The 16,408-nt window shown below is 44.7% G+C and overlaps 1 protein-coding gene across 3 annotated transcripts in view; it reads left to right on the forward strand.

Annotated features, from left to right (window-relative positions):
* ASTN2 (astrotactin 2) overlaps nt 1-16,408 on the forward strand; it is a 653,023-nt gene that overhangs the window by 471,520 nt on the left and 165,095 nt on the right. For all 3 annotated transcript variants that reach the window (XM_053373809.1, XM_053373810.1, XM_053373811.1), the window contains exons 14-16: nt 4,999-5,123; nt 5,752-5,856; nt 8,789-8,968. In XM_053373809.1, coding sequence (XP_053229784.1) covers nt 4,999-5,123; nt 5,752-5,856; nt 8,789-8,968 — 410 coding nt within the window. The remainder of the gene's footprint in view (nt 1-4,998; nt 5,124-5,751; nt 5,857-8,788; nt 8,969-16,408) is intronic.

The raw sequence follows: 16,408 nt of genomic DNA on the forward strand, positions 1-16,408 counted from the left end.
AATAACAACAAATGTTGGGAAAAATACACAGTAAGACCATTCATTCACTCACTCACTCACTCACTCACTCACTCACTCATTGTGAATAAATAGTGATATGAATTCCTTCTCCCCACCAGCACTACTCAATATCTCTAAGCCTTCTGGATCTCATTCAGGACACTGCCTGTTAATATGCTTTAGGAAGCCCACAAGCAGGGCATAAAGGCAATAGCCCTTCTGTACTTTCTCTCTCTTTTCTATTCCTCCCATACCAAACCTGCAAGTCCCCAGTTCAGTGGCATTCTGCTTCCAGGTGGATATAAAGAGAGTAGAGCTGAAAGAACATATAGCAATTAAAAAAGGGCAAGACACTGACTCATGGTACAATGAAATCCAATTAAAAAACCAAAAACAAACCCGCCACAGTTGCTGTAATATAGCAACAAAAACCAAAATGTGCATATATTTTTTTAAAAAATTTCCAGATAGCAATGTCCACGAAACTACCAGCAAAAGCTGCTGCTGCTGCTGCTGCTGCTGCTGCTTCTTCTTCTTCTTCTTCTTCTTCTTCTTCTTCTTCTTCTTCTTCAGAAAAGCATATATAATATAAATGTACCCCAATATGCTAAAGGCATATTGACATATCGACTCAAAGAGAAATGAGTCCAAGATGGATGGAAGTTTCTAAAAGTAGAAATATTGAAGGCCCAAATGTAGACCATTCCAAAAAGAAACAAACGTGGGAGGCATCTAAGGAAACTACTGTGGCTGTAAAAGGAGCTCAGAGATGAGCTAAGAAGGGCATGTACAAGAAATGGAAGAAAGAGGAAATCACAAAAGAGGCATACACACGGGTAGCCAACAGTTGCAGCGATAGGGTCAGGTGGACTAAAGCTCAGTATGAGCTCAGGCTTACAAGAGAGCATAAAAATAAATAAATGTTTCTTTGGCTATGCCCAAAGTAAGAGGAAGAACAAGCAAGTGGTAGCTACTCTGTATGGGAAAAAGTGAGAAATGCTATTGGGTGATAGAGAAAAGGTGGAACTACTCAACACCTACTTTGCCTGTGTCTTTACCCAAAAGGGAAGCACTGCCAAACCTGGTCATAACAGAATAATGGATATACGGATGGAGCTGCAGCCCAAGATAGGAAAAGAGCTAGTAAGGGAACATCTAGCTATGTTAAATGAATTCAGATCTTCAGGGCCTGATGAGCTGCATCCAAGGATACTAAAGGAGCTTGCAGATGTAATTTCAGAGCCTTGTCTATGAGCTTTGAGAATTACTGGAGAACAGGTGAGGTCCCTACAGACTGGAGGTGGGCAAATGTTGTCCCCATATTAAAAAAAAGGCAGGGGGAGAAGACCCAGGTAACTACTGACCAGTTAGCTTGACATTGGAAAGGTCCTAGAACAGATAATTGAACAGTAGGGCTGCGAACATTTAGAAATGGATACAGTGATTACAGTGGTACCTCGGGTTAAGTACTTAATTCATTCCGGAGGTCCGTTCTTAACCTGAAACTGTTCTTAACCTGAAGCACCACTTTAGCTAATGGGGCCTCCCACTGCCACCGTGCCACCGGAGCACAATTTCTGTTCTCATCCTGAAGCAAAGTTCTTAACCTGAAGCACTATTTCAGGGTTAGCGGAGTCTGTAACCTAAAGTGTATGTAACCTGAATTGTATGTAACCCGAGGTACCACTGTACGAAGACCTAGCATGGGTTTCTCAAAAATAAGTCCTGCCAGACTAATCTCCTTTTTTATGGAGTTACATGGTGGATCAGAGAAATGCTGCGAAATAGTGTATCTTGATATCAGTAAGGCTTTTGACAAAGTCTCCCGCAATATTCTCATGAGGAAGCTGGTGAAATGTGGGCAGAATGTGGTTAGGTGGAATTGTAGCTGGCTGGCGGACTGAACCCTAAGAGTACTCATTGATGGTTCATCGTCATCCTGGAAAGAAGTGACAAGTGGGGTGCCACAGGGTTCTGTCCTGGGCCTGTTGTTGTTCAATGTCTTTATGAAGAAATTGAGGGGATGCTCATCAAATTTGCAGATGACACCAAACTGGGAGGGATGGCTAATGTTGAGGAAGACAGAATCAGAATTCAAAATGACCTTAACAGATTGGAGAGCCGGGTCCAAGCTAACAAAATGAATTTCAATAGGGGAAAATATAAGGTTTTGCACTTAGGCAGGAAGAACCAGATGCACAAATACAAGATGGGGGACACCTGGCTTACTAGTAGTACATGTGAAAAGAATCTAGGGGTCTTGGTGGACCACATGCTCAACATGAGTCAATAGTGCGATGCAGCAGCAAAAAAAGCTAATGCTATTCTAGGCTGCATCAACAGGAGACTATGTTGGATATTAGTGAGTATATTTTCCAACTCACAAGGTGCCCAGCATGTTCCTCTGTGTGCGTCACTCTGCACAGTGTTGCAAGGCCTTTTGGAGACAATCACCGATGTAATAAACTCACTTCACACCCATGGTTCAGGCAGTAAAGTTTATTGCTGGTTTGCAGCTTAATGGTTCTGTACATCATTAGCCCATAAATTAGTCACTAGCATGTTGCTGGGACAGTCCGCTTCTGAAGATGGTTCTCTCCCTCCCAGCAGAGAGAGCAGAGAGAGAAAAGAACAAGCTCAATTCTTTCTCCCAGTTTCTCATCCAGGCATAAGAACTCTGCGCATGAACATTACCTCATGCTTCTGACCTTGAAGCTACCTGCTTCTAGATAGTTTACATGACATGGTGCAGATAAGGAATGACTACTGGTTTCAGTTTCATATATATCAACAGTCTAGTGTCCAGATCAAGGGAAGTCATCGTCCCACTCTATTCTGCCCTGGTCAGACCACATCAAGCGTGCTGCCTTGAGTGCCTGGGGCATGCATGCATGTGTGTGTGTGGTGTTGGCAGGCCCACAGCATGCTGATGTCACTTGCACACATCGAGCGAGCGTACCAATGTGACATGTGCACACCCCACAGTGTGCACATGCCACCAAGTGGAATCGGGAGGGGGGGTCAGCCCCTTCATTTGAAATTTGTGGGTGCCTGGAGATCCAGGGCTGTGCATGGTTGCTACCTGTGAAGCACACCTGGAATACTGTGTCCAGTTCTGGCCACCACAATTTAGGAAGGATGTTGACAAACTGGAATGTATGTAGAGGAGGGCAGCTAAGATCAAGGGTTCAGAAGCCAATCCTTATAATTGAAGGAGCTAGGTTATTTAGCCTGGAAAAGAGGAGACTGAGAGGAGATATGATAGCCATCTTCAACTATCTGAAGGGCTGTCACATGGAAGATGCCACAAGGTTGTTTTCTCCTGCTCTGGAGGGTAGGACTCCAGCCAATGGCTTCAAGTTACAAGAAAGTAGATTCTGACTAAACACCAGAAAGAACTTTCTGATAGTAAGAGCTGTTCGGCAGTAGAACAGACTCCTACTAGAGGTGGTGGACTTTCCTTTCTTGGGTGTTTTTAAGCAGAGGTTGGATGCCCGTCTGTCATGGATACTTTAGCTGAGATTCCTCATTGCAGGGGGTTGGACTAGATGACGCTTGGGTCCCTTCCAGCTCTAAAATTCTAAGATTCTGTGATATGTGCTTAAATATGCATTGGAGAGCTCCTTGATGGTGGTTATGTCACGTGTGAACATAATAGGAAGAACATAGGAAGGAAGTCATGGTTCATCCAGACTTCCTTTGGGGCTGTTTCCAGGCACAGGTCCACACTTGAACATGCCGTGTCATGTCCATGTGCTTCCCACCCTCCCTCTGAGCACTTTCCCCACAAAACCCACTCTCTACCGCTGAACCGGAGCAAATGCAAATCCGCAGAAAACCTGAACTGATGTTTGTTCTGACTCAGAAATAAAGAGTGGCTTTTCATAGAGGAACTGCCAGGGCAAGAAAATAAAAAGCTCTCAGACACAGTGCTTCAAAGCACAGACCTTTGCCTAGAAAGCATTGGGCAAAAGGTACGTGTTGTAGCTTGTGCAGAGTTTCATATTGGCTTCTGTATGTGTATTTTAAAGAAAGAATAAAAGGGGGGAACAATACAGCAGACCCCGAGGGATCTAATTAACAGCTCCTGTTTCTTGGAGGGGAAATCCAGGTTTGAAGCTGAATGGCGGTGTCACATCTCAAAGAGGCAGCGTCTGTCTGCTTTCCAGAGTACATCTGCAGAGTGTTCTGGGATGAGGTTGGCGGCAGCCATTCTCCCAGACAGCAGCCTTGCTGAACGTTCCTTTGCTGAGTGTAAGTGGCTCCTAAAAGCCAAGGCACCAGGCTGACTGCCTCGCGGCACTCCCTGGGCAGCCCTGTTAGTTACTTGCACCTTGTGGTGGAGAGCCAGTGGTAAGGGGAACTCATTATTGCATCTGCAAAACCAAAACAGTGCGCTCGAGCAACTTGAAAGCACAATGTTTTCAGTCTATCTCCACCACCACCAACAGACAAAGAAGGTCTGGACATGACAGTATGCCAATAGGCAAAGACTGGAGCATGTAAAATAAACATAGCAAAAGTAGGAATGGTTTTGCTACTAAGCTTGCCACCTTCTGGTTTTAGGAAATTCAAAGCATTTTATGGTGAAGCTTAAACTGGAGAGGGGTGCCTCTCATTATAAGAGAATCAGCATTCATTGTTTAAAATGCTGCTGTTGTCCGAGTGCAATCGTAGAGGTGAGGGCAATGTACTTGTAATCTGTCCTTTACTGCAAGTTGGGACAGTATTAGCCGCTCTAGAGTGTGTTTTAAAACAAAGAACGTAGCAAATGGCTCATTCTACAACAAATCACAGGGAAGCAGTTGATTACCTGAAGAGTTGTATCACTGAGGTTTCTCTTTCTCCTTGCACACACACATATACACACAATTTCTCTCTCTTTTACACAAATGCACCCTTCACTTAATGTCTCCTACCACCTAACACTGTGCTCAGATTCTCTGCCCAGAGGGTACCCAGATCATTATTTTTGAGTTTTCTGATTTCTTTCTGCAGGGAGAATAATTTCATCAAGGACTTTCCCCAGTTGGCTGATGCGTTGATGGTGATCCCGTTACCAGTTGAGGAGCAATGTCGTGGTGTGCTCTCTGAGCCACTTCCAAATCTCCAGCTGCTCACAGGTAGGAGACTTGGACATAGTTGCAACTCACCCGAGTTCTAGGTGGAGGGTAGTTCTTATTAATGCCCAGTTGGGAAGGAAACAGTTTAAGCTGCTTGATGGAGTGGTCACTGCCACGTGAAAAGTGCAGGAGAGGCAGAGCCAAAGGGAGCTAGTCTTTCAGCAAAGCCAAATGCATAGCGTTCCTTCTTTCCCTTGGTTGCAGCCTGATGGAATAGCTGCTATAGACTGACAGCTGTACATGAGCCGAGGGAAACTGGTCTATTGGCAGAGCCCTGCTTCTTCCCCTCTCCCTTTGCTCTTCCCACAGATGCCGCAATTTTTGTGGCTGGAAATTACGTTTTTCTGGATAATTTCCAATTCTTCTGCCATGTTAAGTGATGTTTCTTCTAAAACACACACCCTGTTGGTGCCAATAAGCATGGCTCTGTCTTCATCTTGCCTCCAGCCTGTTCATTGAAGAACCCCAGCAGTGACTATTGTTATGAGGCTGTGATCTCTGTTACTGCACTCTTCATAATCCCAAAGTTTGTGACAATGAAATAAGCCTGTGGGAGCGTAAGTGGACAGCTCTCTTCTCTGGCCACTTCCTGCCTCTTGTGCTCTGACTCAAAATTATTTCTTCACAGGTGATATCCGGTATGACGAAGCCATGGGCTACCCCATGGTGCAGCACTGGAGGGTCCGAAGCAACCTGTATAAAGTAAAGCTAAGCACCATTGCCCTCTCAGCAGGTGAGAACAGCCACATTACAGTGACGATTGCAAGCTGGGAGGCGGCTGTGGTTCTTTGCCAGAGACTTCTGCTGCAACTTGCAATGGTTGCAATGGTAACTTCTCAGTGGCAGTGTTTGAAACTCCCATTGTTCTAGGAGCATTTTGCGACACGGTATTTCATTAGCGCGAGCAGTTTCTGAGTTTTGGGTGCAGAACTGTGCCTAAGATTTCAGGTTAAAACTGCAGAGTAGGAGGAAAGGAGGACCTTTTTCCACCTCCCCACTTCCAGCTGCTCTCTGAAGACTAGAGAAGACACCCTCTTAATAATATTAGGGGGGGTGGGCAGAGGAAGGACTAGAGCATGTGAAAAATGAACATAATATTTTGGCTGCAGTTCATTCATTTTCACCTTTGTATTCTTCTTGTAAAAACGTGCACCTAGACATTCCATTGCTGCACCCATAGTGTAGGTTTAAGGTGCCATTTAGCTCCTAGCTTTCATTTAGCTCCAGCTTCTGACATTGCTCAGTGGTGATACATGTGTCACACACATCCATCAACTAGCTTCCTAAAAGACTAGCAAAACACATGCCTGGCTATTGATCAGGGATGGGCATTTCAGCAGTTTCTGTACACATCTGCAAGGGAAGCAGCATTAGGGATACAGAACAGCATATTGTCAGCTTAGAGCAGGTTCACTGAAAATAATTGACAAGACTAACTTAGGTCTGTTAGTTTCAGTGGGTCTGCTTAGGTGGCTATAACCTGTAGGAAGCTGCCTTATACCGAGTCAGACTATTTGTCCGTATTGTCTTCATTGACTGGCAATGGTTCTCCGGGATTCCAGGGTCTCCCTGGGGATTGAACCTGGGATGTTTTTCATGCAACTCAAGAGCTTTACCTCTGAGCTAAAACCATGTCTTTAACAATGATTTAAGAGCCTAGTCCTCATGGTTCCATTTAGCTCAGTATTGTCAACCCTGACTGGTAGTGGTTCTCCAAGGCTTCAGGAGTTCTCATTGCCAGCCCCACCTGGAGATGCCAAAGATTTAGCCTGGGATCTTTTGCATGCAGAGCTGATGCTCTACCACTGAGGAATACCCCTTCCCTAATAAAGGATCATAAGAAGCGGCCATATTCTGGTTCAGGCTGTTTATCCATCTAGCCCAGTAATGTCTAGTCTGGCTGATCTTAGGCACGGATGTCTCTGCCTACTAAGTTTCTTTCACATCACCATTTACTTGGTCCTTGTAACTGGAAATGACAGTGATTGTCCTTGTGGTCTTCTTCCCGTGGCCTTCTGCAGGCAAGGCCTATTTTCAGTAGCAGACAGTGAGATGGGGCAGTAAAGATGCTGCTGTGTAGGGGGAGGGGCAAGGTGGTGTCAAAATTGGTGCTATGCAAACACACCAACACTGTAATAGTCCATGGAGGAGAGGGCTATCTGTGGCTAAGCTCTACCTCCAGAGGTGAAAGCAATAATGCTTCTGAATCCTAGTCGCTGGAAACTACGGGAGGGGAGAGTTGCTGTTGCACTCAAACCTGCTTTTTGGTTTCCATGGGCATCTGGTTGGCCACTGTGAGAGCAGAATGCTGGACTAGATGGGCTATTGGCCTGATCTAACAGGCTCTTCTAATGTATTGGCTCCACTGTGTGTTTGCCCAGCACTGATCTCTCCACTTGCCCTTCCCACTCTCCGTACTGTCAGAAAGTCAGGCAAGTGCTGCTGTTCCACCCTTCTGTTGACTGCTGTGTGTGCTCTACCACTGAGCTACAATGGCTCCCTCCAGGGCTAGGGTTATGCCATGCCTCTATCTATAGCATTCTGCATAGGTTGGCAGCCAAAGCAACAGAAACACTAGGAATGTTGCTTATCACAAACAAGAATGTGCTCATTTTTTTTGTATTTACCACCCAATATCTGTGTAAGGCCATTAATTTCATGTTCCCATTTTTCAGATGAGATGCCTGAGGCTGAGAGTGACTTGGCTGAATTAATCAGCATGTCTATAACATAGCCGAACTCAGGTTTTCTGAGTTCTCTTATTTTTAAGGACAACACTGTCTGATTCTACTTATAAAGTACGGTCATCAGACACTCTTTGCCTAGCTGTGGCATCAAAGTCTTATGGTGATGGTTCTTTAGCCCTCTGCACACTCCCACCAGAAAACATGCACTATTCTGTGTTTTACACAGTGCATATTTACATTGTGCAACTTGCACACATGGGAGAGAGTAATGGCCACCAACCTGGATGGCTTTGAAAGAGGGTTAGATAAATTCATGGAGGTTGAACTGTTAACCATGAAGGCTACGCTCTGCCTCCACAGCCGGAGGCAGTATACTTCTGGATCCCAGTTGTTGAAAACCACATGGTGGGGATTGTGGTCAGATCCTGCATGTGGGTTTCCCACGGGCATCTGGTCAGCCACTGTGAGAACAGGATGCTGGACTGATTCAGCAGGCTCTTTTGCCTTATGGTGTTGTCCTCTATTGTCCTTATGGTGTTATCCCATTCTCTGGAATTGGTTTTGGGCCTCATTTATCTAAAAGGCAGCCCCCCAGAGAACCGGGTGGCAAATACTCACTGATCTTGCTGTGTTGGTTGCTGAAAGGGCTGCACTGAAGGTCACAGTCTTGCAAAACAGGTCCAATGGTGTAGGCTTGAAGGTGGCCATGTGCAGAGGGGTAAAGAAGAGCAAGCTTCACCTGAGGAGTCCTTATGGAAACAGCAGTGCACCCAGTTCTTGAATCTGCTTGCCAAGCACCAAAACTGGAATTTGTAGGAGAAACAAATAGAGAAGGAGGGCACATTGAGCAATTCAATTGGTCAATAGTGTATGTGAATGGTATTCCAGGTTTCCTTCTGTTGCATCGTTTCTTAACTTAAAAAAATATAAAATACAATCTGTGACATCCCTCCTCCTCCTCCCTCTTGGCTCTTACAGGATTTTTTAATGTCCTGAAGATCCTGAACAAGGACAGCAGCCGTGAAGAACTGCTCTACTTCATTCAGCAGTATGGCTCCCACTACATAGCAGAGGCCCTCTATGGATCCGAGTTCAGCTGCACCATCCACTTTCCCAGCAAGAAAGTGCAGCAGCAGCTCTGGTTCCAGTATCAGAAAGGTAAGATGCTCCTGGAGGCTAGCAGAAGTTTTCTCGCTTACTCCCACTTTGCTTTGCATATCACGAGTTATGCATATTTCCTTCTGTTGCATGGCTGGGGAGCGGGCTCCTTTCCAGTGCAGGAGCCTGGGGCCACCACTTTTTTTCTTCTCCCAGATGCACACCTCTTCCCCACCCCCACCAAGTCCATCTGCGCTCCTTGATTTCCGCCTGCAAGGCTTTCGCTTGCTGTCCTGTTTCTGAGCCCAACGCGCTGCGATCCTTGTCATCTGCTTGCCAGCCCTCTGAAAATTGCTGAGGGTGATTTGAGTAGGTTTCTATAAATGTGACATAATTGAGCTGTCTGGGAATGGTTCCGTTTTATCGCTTGCGACAATGACGGTCTTTAAGGAAGTATATTAATTCAGCAGCAGACTCATTGTGCAGTGCCATAAATAACCAGACACATCATTAAACAGGGCAATAAACTTTGGGACTTTGAAGTGATACAATTAGGTTATATTTCTAAAAGTTCAGCGATTTGCAATAGCCAGCTTGTTTGCCGCCTCCAGAAAACTACATGGCCACCTGGTTTTTGCAGCTTGCCTGCCACTTACCATTTTCAGAAAGTTGAGCCACACTGCTAATCCCAGTCCCCTGCTGGTTAAATTGTATAGCTTGTTGTGAAAACAAATCTCCAGAAATAATTGATCAGGGTCCATCAGCATAAAACCCCATTGTACATGAGATAAAGATCCTTCTCAACACTGTTGGTGACACAGGATGGAACTGCAGTGCACTGGAATTGGGGGGGGGGGTTCGCTCCCTAGGGACATTTGCCTCACTCCTTATCTGCTGGTTTATAAGGCTATTAGCTATGATAGCTATCTACTGTCTGCAGTCTGGGATTGGGCTGTGCATTGCATTCAGGAGAAGAAATGGAACACTGCGAGCATAATATACTTTTAAAGTACATTTGAAGCATATCATCCCCCACTCCCAAGAATTCCGGGCACTGTAGTTTGTTACAGATTGATGGGAAATGCAACTCTGTCGGTGATAAACAGCAGTGCACATAGTTCTTGGGTGGGGGAGTGTTTCAAATGTGCTTTAAAGTTATTGTGCATAGGCAGGTTATTGTGCATAGGCAACCTGATTCAAGACAGTGCAGGTGAATGAAATCCACAAACTGGATGCAAAACAGTGTGACACTCCCAACCATTTCCTGGACAGTCTTTTCCCCTCCTGTGTTTCCCTATGTGTTGTGTTTTGTATAAAATGCATTCAGAACTCATCTAACCCATTTGCTTCAGTCTTAAACAATGATAAATGACAACTTCCTGGTGCTGCCTGACTAGAGAGTGGGGAAAAGTGAGTGTGTGCTCCTCCTTCCATGTCATTGATCTTACCCACTGTGTGATTTCTGGGGAGACTTAAAAATTGTTGATTATAATGATGGTATGAATGAGTAAACTAGACTGACTCCTGTAGGTTAGCAGTGCAGGTTTGTGTAGTAAATCCGGTGTAAAGTTCAGCTTGGTTGAGGTATTTGCGCTTCAGTGAATCCCACTTAGCAGCTTTCTTAAAAAAAATATGTAATGTCCTTTCCCACAAAGAGAAACCTTTACTTTTCTGCATCTTGCTTCTTTACTGATGACAATACAGCAGCGGTTGCCAGTGTGGCGCCCATGGGCACTTCTGTGCCCACAGAGGTGTTCCTTGGTGCCCACAGGTCTCTCCATTCCCAGTGACCTTAAGTTTGGAAGAAGAATCCAATAGGATAGTATTTGTGTGTGGTGCCCACAGTCAGTTCTCCAGTTTGCCAATGTGCAAAAAAAGGTTGTCACCCCCTGATTTATTGTAAAGTATACAAATAAGCATCTTTGCATTTTGCGCCAGGGCAGGTTGTTGTGGCATTTTTGCTTTCAATAACCAGGCTTTCAAATAATGTAGAGTTCCTTCTTGGGAAGTAGCGTAACAACTGTAGCTGAGAGGGTTTGTGAGTGTTGAAACCAGGTTATTGTTTCTTTGCTTATCATTTTTAAATGTCTTATTCTTCCACAAAAGAGCCAACCATTGTTATCTTCTCTCCACCCACCTCACAACAATCCTGTAAGGCTGAGTGTCACCTAGCAAAGCTTCATGGCCGAGTGAGGATTTTAACCCAGGAGTCACTGCTCTAACTCCTATACCACACTGGTCCTCAGTTATATACTAGTTGATTGAAACCACACGACCAAGACAACAAAACACCAATGAGTGATCATGTTTCTGGTATCTGCCGTTCTGTCATCTAATTCCTCTTGCATTGCTTCACCAGTGTGAGGGCAGAAGGAGAGAAACTACCTTGACCTGATGGTGTTTCCTGCTTGGCAGGGGGTTGGACTCGATGGCCCTTGTAGTCTCTTCCAACTCTATGATTCTATGATTCTATGACCTTTTTTTTAAGGAGAAAGAATTTGGGGAAATTGCAACATTTCACTGGGGACAGCCATTACACTAGCTACCGTCTGCCTCAACCATACCATCCTAAACATAAGCAGCTGTCCTGGACTGATTCATATTGCCTACTCTGAGTAGCTCTCTCCATGTTCTTCCCATGTTTGGAGATACTGGGGATTGAACCTGTTGCTGAGCCTATATACCTTAAGCAACACACCAAAGGAAAAGGACGAAGAGTTTCAAGATGGAAGATTAGTGGAATGGCTGTTGTCATCACAGAGACACATCTCCACCGCTCTAAAACAGGCATGGGGAACATCTAGCCTTCAAGAAGTCCTCCAGTTACCATCATCCTTGACCACTAGCCATGCACAGAGGGGCGGCAGGGAGTTAAGAGTCCAGCACCTGAAGGGTTACAGCAGGCTTCCTCAACCTCAGCCCTCCGGATGTTTTTGGCCTACAACTCCCATGATCCCTAGCTAGCAGGATCAGTGGTCAGGGATGATGGGAACTGTAGTCTCAAAACATCTGGAGGGCCGAGGTTGAGGAAGCCTGGGTTACAGGTTCTCCAACACTGTTTTAAATTCATCACACAAGATCTACCAATATTGTAAAATGCTGTAAAACAACACACTTGGCAACAAAGATGTCACAGCTGAGCCGTGGGTCACCCCATTAGTTCACCATTTAAGCACAAAATCATGTTTATATAGGTGTGCTGAGTATATCCTCAGAAATTGACCCTTGACTACGGGATTAATTTCCCTGAGATTCAATGCCCAAGCTTGAGAGCTACCACTAAAGGTGTGTGTCCCTGATCTAGGTGAAGATACACAGAGTCCTTCATTGGAAGATTCAGAGAAGAGCCATAACTCAATGGTCGAGCATCTGCTTTGTCATTGTACACAGTACTGAGCTTTATGGACCAGTGGTCTGAGTCAGTACAAGACAGATTCCTATACACCCAAAACACATAGAGAAAATATGAATTCTTTGCTTCTTAATGCTTTAGAGGAGATGATGGGGGTCTTCTTAAATAGCCCTACCTTTACCTAAATTTTCTGCTGCAGCTGCTGCAAAAAAGAGAGAGCGATTGTGTTCAGGCTGCTTCTCTTTGTGTTTAAGAAATAATAGGCGCCAATACAATAAAGGAAAAGAAACCCCTAATATCTGAGTAGCAGGGAGTCAAACTTGATGAAGTTACCCTGTGTACGCCCACAGGAATTTCTGTTTGCTGCTGTTGCAATTACTGCATCTCCTAATAGCACAAGAGAGAATGCTTCTGTTTCTTCCCTACCTACCAAGCATAATTTGTTTTTAAGACCTTGTGAAACAGACCTGCCATTAAAGGGGAGGGAGGAGGCGAGAGAGGAGATGAAGTGTTTTTAATAACACCAGCTTTTTCTCTTCTTATTATTTTTGCAGTGAACATTTAATTCAATTTCCTCTCTGTTATTCAGCCTTCTAAAAACACAATGCACCCTCAAGCACACAGCCAGAAACAAAAGGCACGACAAAACACATTTGTGCAAGTGACAAAACAGTTACCCAGCTGTTTATTAATCCACATATGTGTATACCAATAGCGAATGTGGGTGAATGAGCGCCTATCAGTGTTGGAAGCGAAACAGGGGCCACCCCCACACCAAACTCAAAATGGTTTCTACAACACTTAGGTGTGCCTCCCTGCATACACAGACGTGTAGACATGTTTAAGTTAAGAGAAAGGTAATGGGATGAGATGTGTGGAACCAAATGTAGCCCCAAGGGAGCTGACCGTGCTCAGCTGTCCAGAAGGGAAACAACACTTCATCTCAGTAGAAAGAGGAAAATGGACCCAAGGAGCAGAGGTATTCCTGTTAGGGGCTGAGGATATGACTCAACATTTGTTTGAAATTAATGGATCTGTGGTAGGCCCTCTTTGTATTATACATTCAGATCATTATCATAGTACTTTAAGAGCTCATCACTTCCCCCAAGGAATCGGAAGCTTGTTAAACTGCAGTTCGCTATTCCCCTCACAGAGCTAACAATTCTCAGAGTGGTTTAACAATATTTTTGTAAACTGCTTTGAGGATTTATTACAATTGAGCAGTACAGTCAAACCTCAAAACTCAAACGTAATCCATTCCGAAAGACCGCCTGACTTCCGAAACGTTTGAGTTCAGAGTCGCAGCTTCTGATTGGTTGCAAGAGCTTCTTGCACTCAAGCGGAAGTTGCGTTAGACGTTCGAGTTCCGAGGTTTGAGTGTATATATATTTTATGAAAATAATAGTAATATTTCTCTCTTCCCTGGGAACTGTGGTTCTGTAAGGGGAACAGGGGTCTTGTAACAACTCCCAACACCCTTGTTGTTTAGTCGTCTTAGTCGTATTTAGACTATTTTAGATAAATTTATTGTCATTGTCCATATATACACAGTATACACAACAACGAAAATCAAACACCCACCCAAAGACCGGGTTCACATACACATTTGCACGTATCTCCAACATTCTCATCCTATTCAGACATAATCTATAAAACATAACATAATCCAGAATATATAACATAACCTATTTAAAGGCATAACATAACCTAAAACCTATCTCATTCCTTCCTACTTCCTGCTTGCTATTTCTTGCAACTGGCCCTAAGATCATTATTTAGTGCAATCAGAGCTCTTGGATAGAAACTATTCAGAAGGCGTGTGGTTCGTGTTTTCATTGTCCTATATCTTCTGCCCGAAGGCAACAGTTCAAAGAAGTTGTGAGCAGGATGGGTGGGATCTCTCAGGATATTGTGTGACTTCTTCAAAGTGCGAGACGTGAAGATCTCATCCAGGGTTGGTAGTTGGAGCCCAATAACATTCTGGGCAATTTTAATTATTCTCTGTAAAGCTTTTTTATCCGTTTCAGAGCTGCTCCCATACCACGATAATACACTATAGGTTAAGACACTCTCAATGGTACTGTGATAATAGGACAGAAGTAGGTGCTGAGATAGATTCAGTCCCCTGAGCATTCTCAGGAAATACAACCTCCCCTGCACCTTCCTCACAACCATATTAATATTTGCAGTCCATGAGAGGTCCTCAGAGATATAAATGCCCAGGTATTTAAAACTACCAACCCTCTCCGTATTTGACTCTCCGTGACCCCATGAACCAGAGCATGCCTTGGAAACTCTCACTTTCTTCTCAAAGCTTCTCCTTTTTTATGTCCATGGAGTTTTATGTCCATGGAGTAGTTTGCCAGTGCCTTCTCCACTCAACACCCTTAAGTAAAGGGTAAAGGGACCTCTGACCATTAGGTCCAGTCGTGGCCGACTCTGGGGTTGCGGCGCTCATCTCACTTTACTGGCTGAGGGAGCTGGCGTACAGCTTCCGCGTCATGTGGCCAGCATGACTCAGCCACTTCTGGCGAGCCAGAGCAGCACACGGAAATGCCATTTACCGTATTTTTTGCTCTATAAGACTCACTTTTTCCCTCCGAAAAAGTAAGGGGAAATGTGTGTGCGTCTTATGGAGTGAATGCAGGCTGCGCAGCTATCCCAGAAGCCAGAAGAGCAAGAGGGATTGCTGCTTTCACTGCGCAGCGATCCCTCTTGCTGTTCTGGCTTCTGCGATTCAGAATATTTTTTTTCTTTTTTTCCTCCTCCAAAAATTAGGTGCGTCTTGTGGTCTGGTGCGTCTTATAGACGGTACCTTCCCGCTGGAGCGGTACCTATTTATCTACTTGCACTTTGATGTGCTTTCGAACTTCTAGGTTGGCAGGAGCAGGGACCGAGCAACGGGAGCTCACCCCGTCACGGGGATTCGAACCGCCGACCTTCTGATCAACAAGCCCTAGGCTCTGTGGTTTAACCCACAGCGCCACCCACATCCACACAACACCCTTAGCTTACTACATTTCCCAGGATTCTTTTGGGGGAAGCCAAGACTGTTTCAAGTTGTATGATCCTGTTTTAAACATATAGCCCATGTGAATCATCACTCGGTAAGAACTCTGGCTTAGCAGCTGTTTGCAAAAGCGATTCTCTCCTCACCAAAGCAGGAAAGGCCAATTCAGAGAGTTCTGCTTTGCCAAAAGAGGCACGTGGACTGCAGCTGGGGTAGAAACGTCCTGTGTCTTCCACCATCTGTGCTGAAAACAGGACAGCAGAACAGATGCAAAGAGCCCCCCCCCACACACACACACCATACAGCGAGCATGTGGGGTGGACCTCTGTGAATCACAAATGCACCATAAACTAAAATGTGCTGTTCCTCTCCTCTCTGCCCATTTGCTGTCGGGAGAGTGGAACAGATGGTGGGCTTCGCTTAAACTGCAATGTGGCTATTTGGCTAAAGCCAAGGCAGTCAAGTGCTCTGTCAGCAGAACAGAGTGGGCTTTAAGTCCACTTAAATGAACCTATGGCTTTCCCAAATGCTCTCTGTAGTGGGATATTGACTACAAAAGATGCTCCCTGGAACAGCGTATGCGGCAAGTGCTTATTTATAAAACACAATATTGCTTCTGCGAATCAGTTTGGCACAGGCTGTGTGCAACAGCCAGCTCATAAAAGCAAACATTTCAAAATTGATATATATATATAGATAGATGATAGATAGATGATAGATAGATAGATAGGCGGCAGCTATAAATATAATGTTTATCGAAGGGCCGTGGGTGAAGGCAGCACAGCAATTAGACAGAAGAGACACACACACATAGCCCAATCCAGGTTATTATTTGCAATCTCAGTTGTTTCTACATACTGAAGCCATTCTTTGTCTCTCAGTTTGGTATAAAAGCTCACTGGCAGGGCCCACCCATTAAAGCTAAAACCCACACAGGAAGGGGCAGTCCACACCACCAGCTTTCCATTTCATTCACACAACTGGGATTGTGGGTCACTGTCGCTGTATTTGGGATATTACCATAAATACAATCCACCTAATTTAGAAGCAATAGTTGGCTGCAATCAAATCTATCTTAAAAATAAAAATAGTACCCTTTCACTGTGCTGTAGATCATTATGTAGTATCTCATGTGCAA

This window comes from Podarcis raffonei, chromosome Z (genome assembly GCF_027172205.1).
Source record: "Podarcis raffonei isolate rPodRaf1 chromosome Z, rPodRaf1.pri, whole genome shotgun sequence".
In the NCBI taxonomy this organism is placed as follows: Eukaryota; Metazoa; Chordata; class Lepidosauria; order Squamata; family Lacertidae; genus Podarcis; species Podarcis raffonei.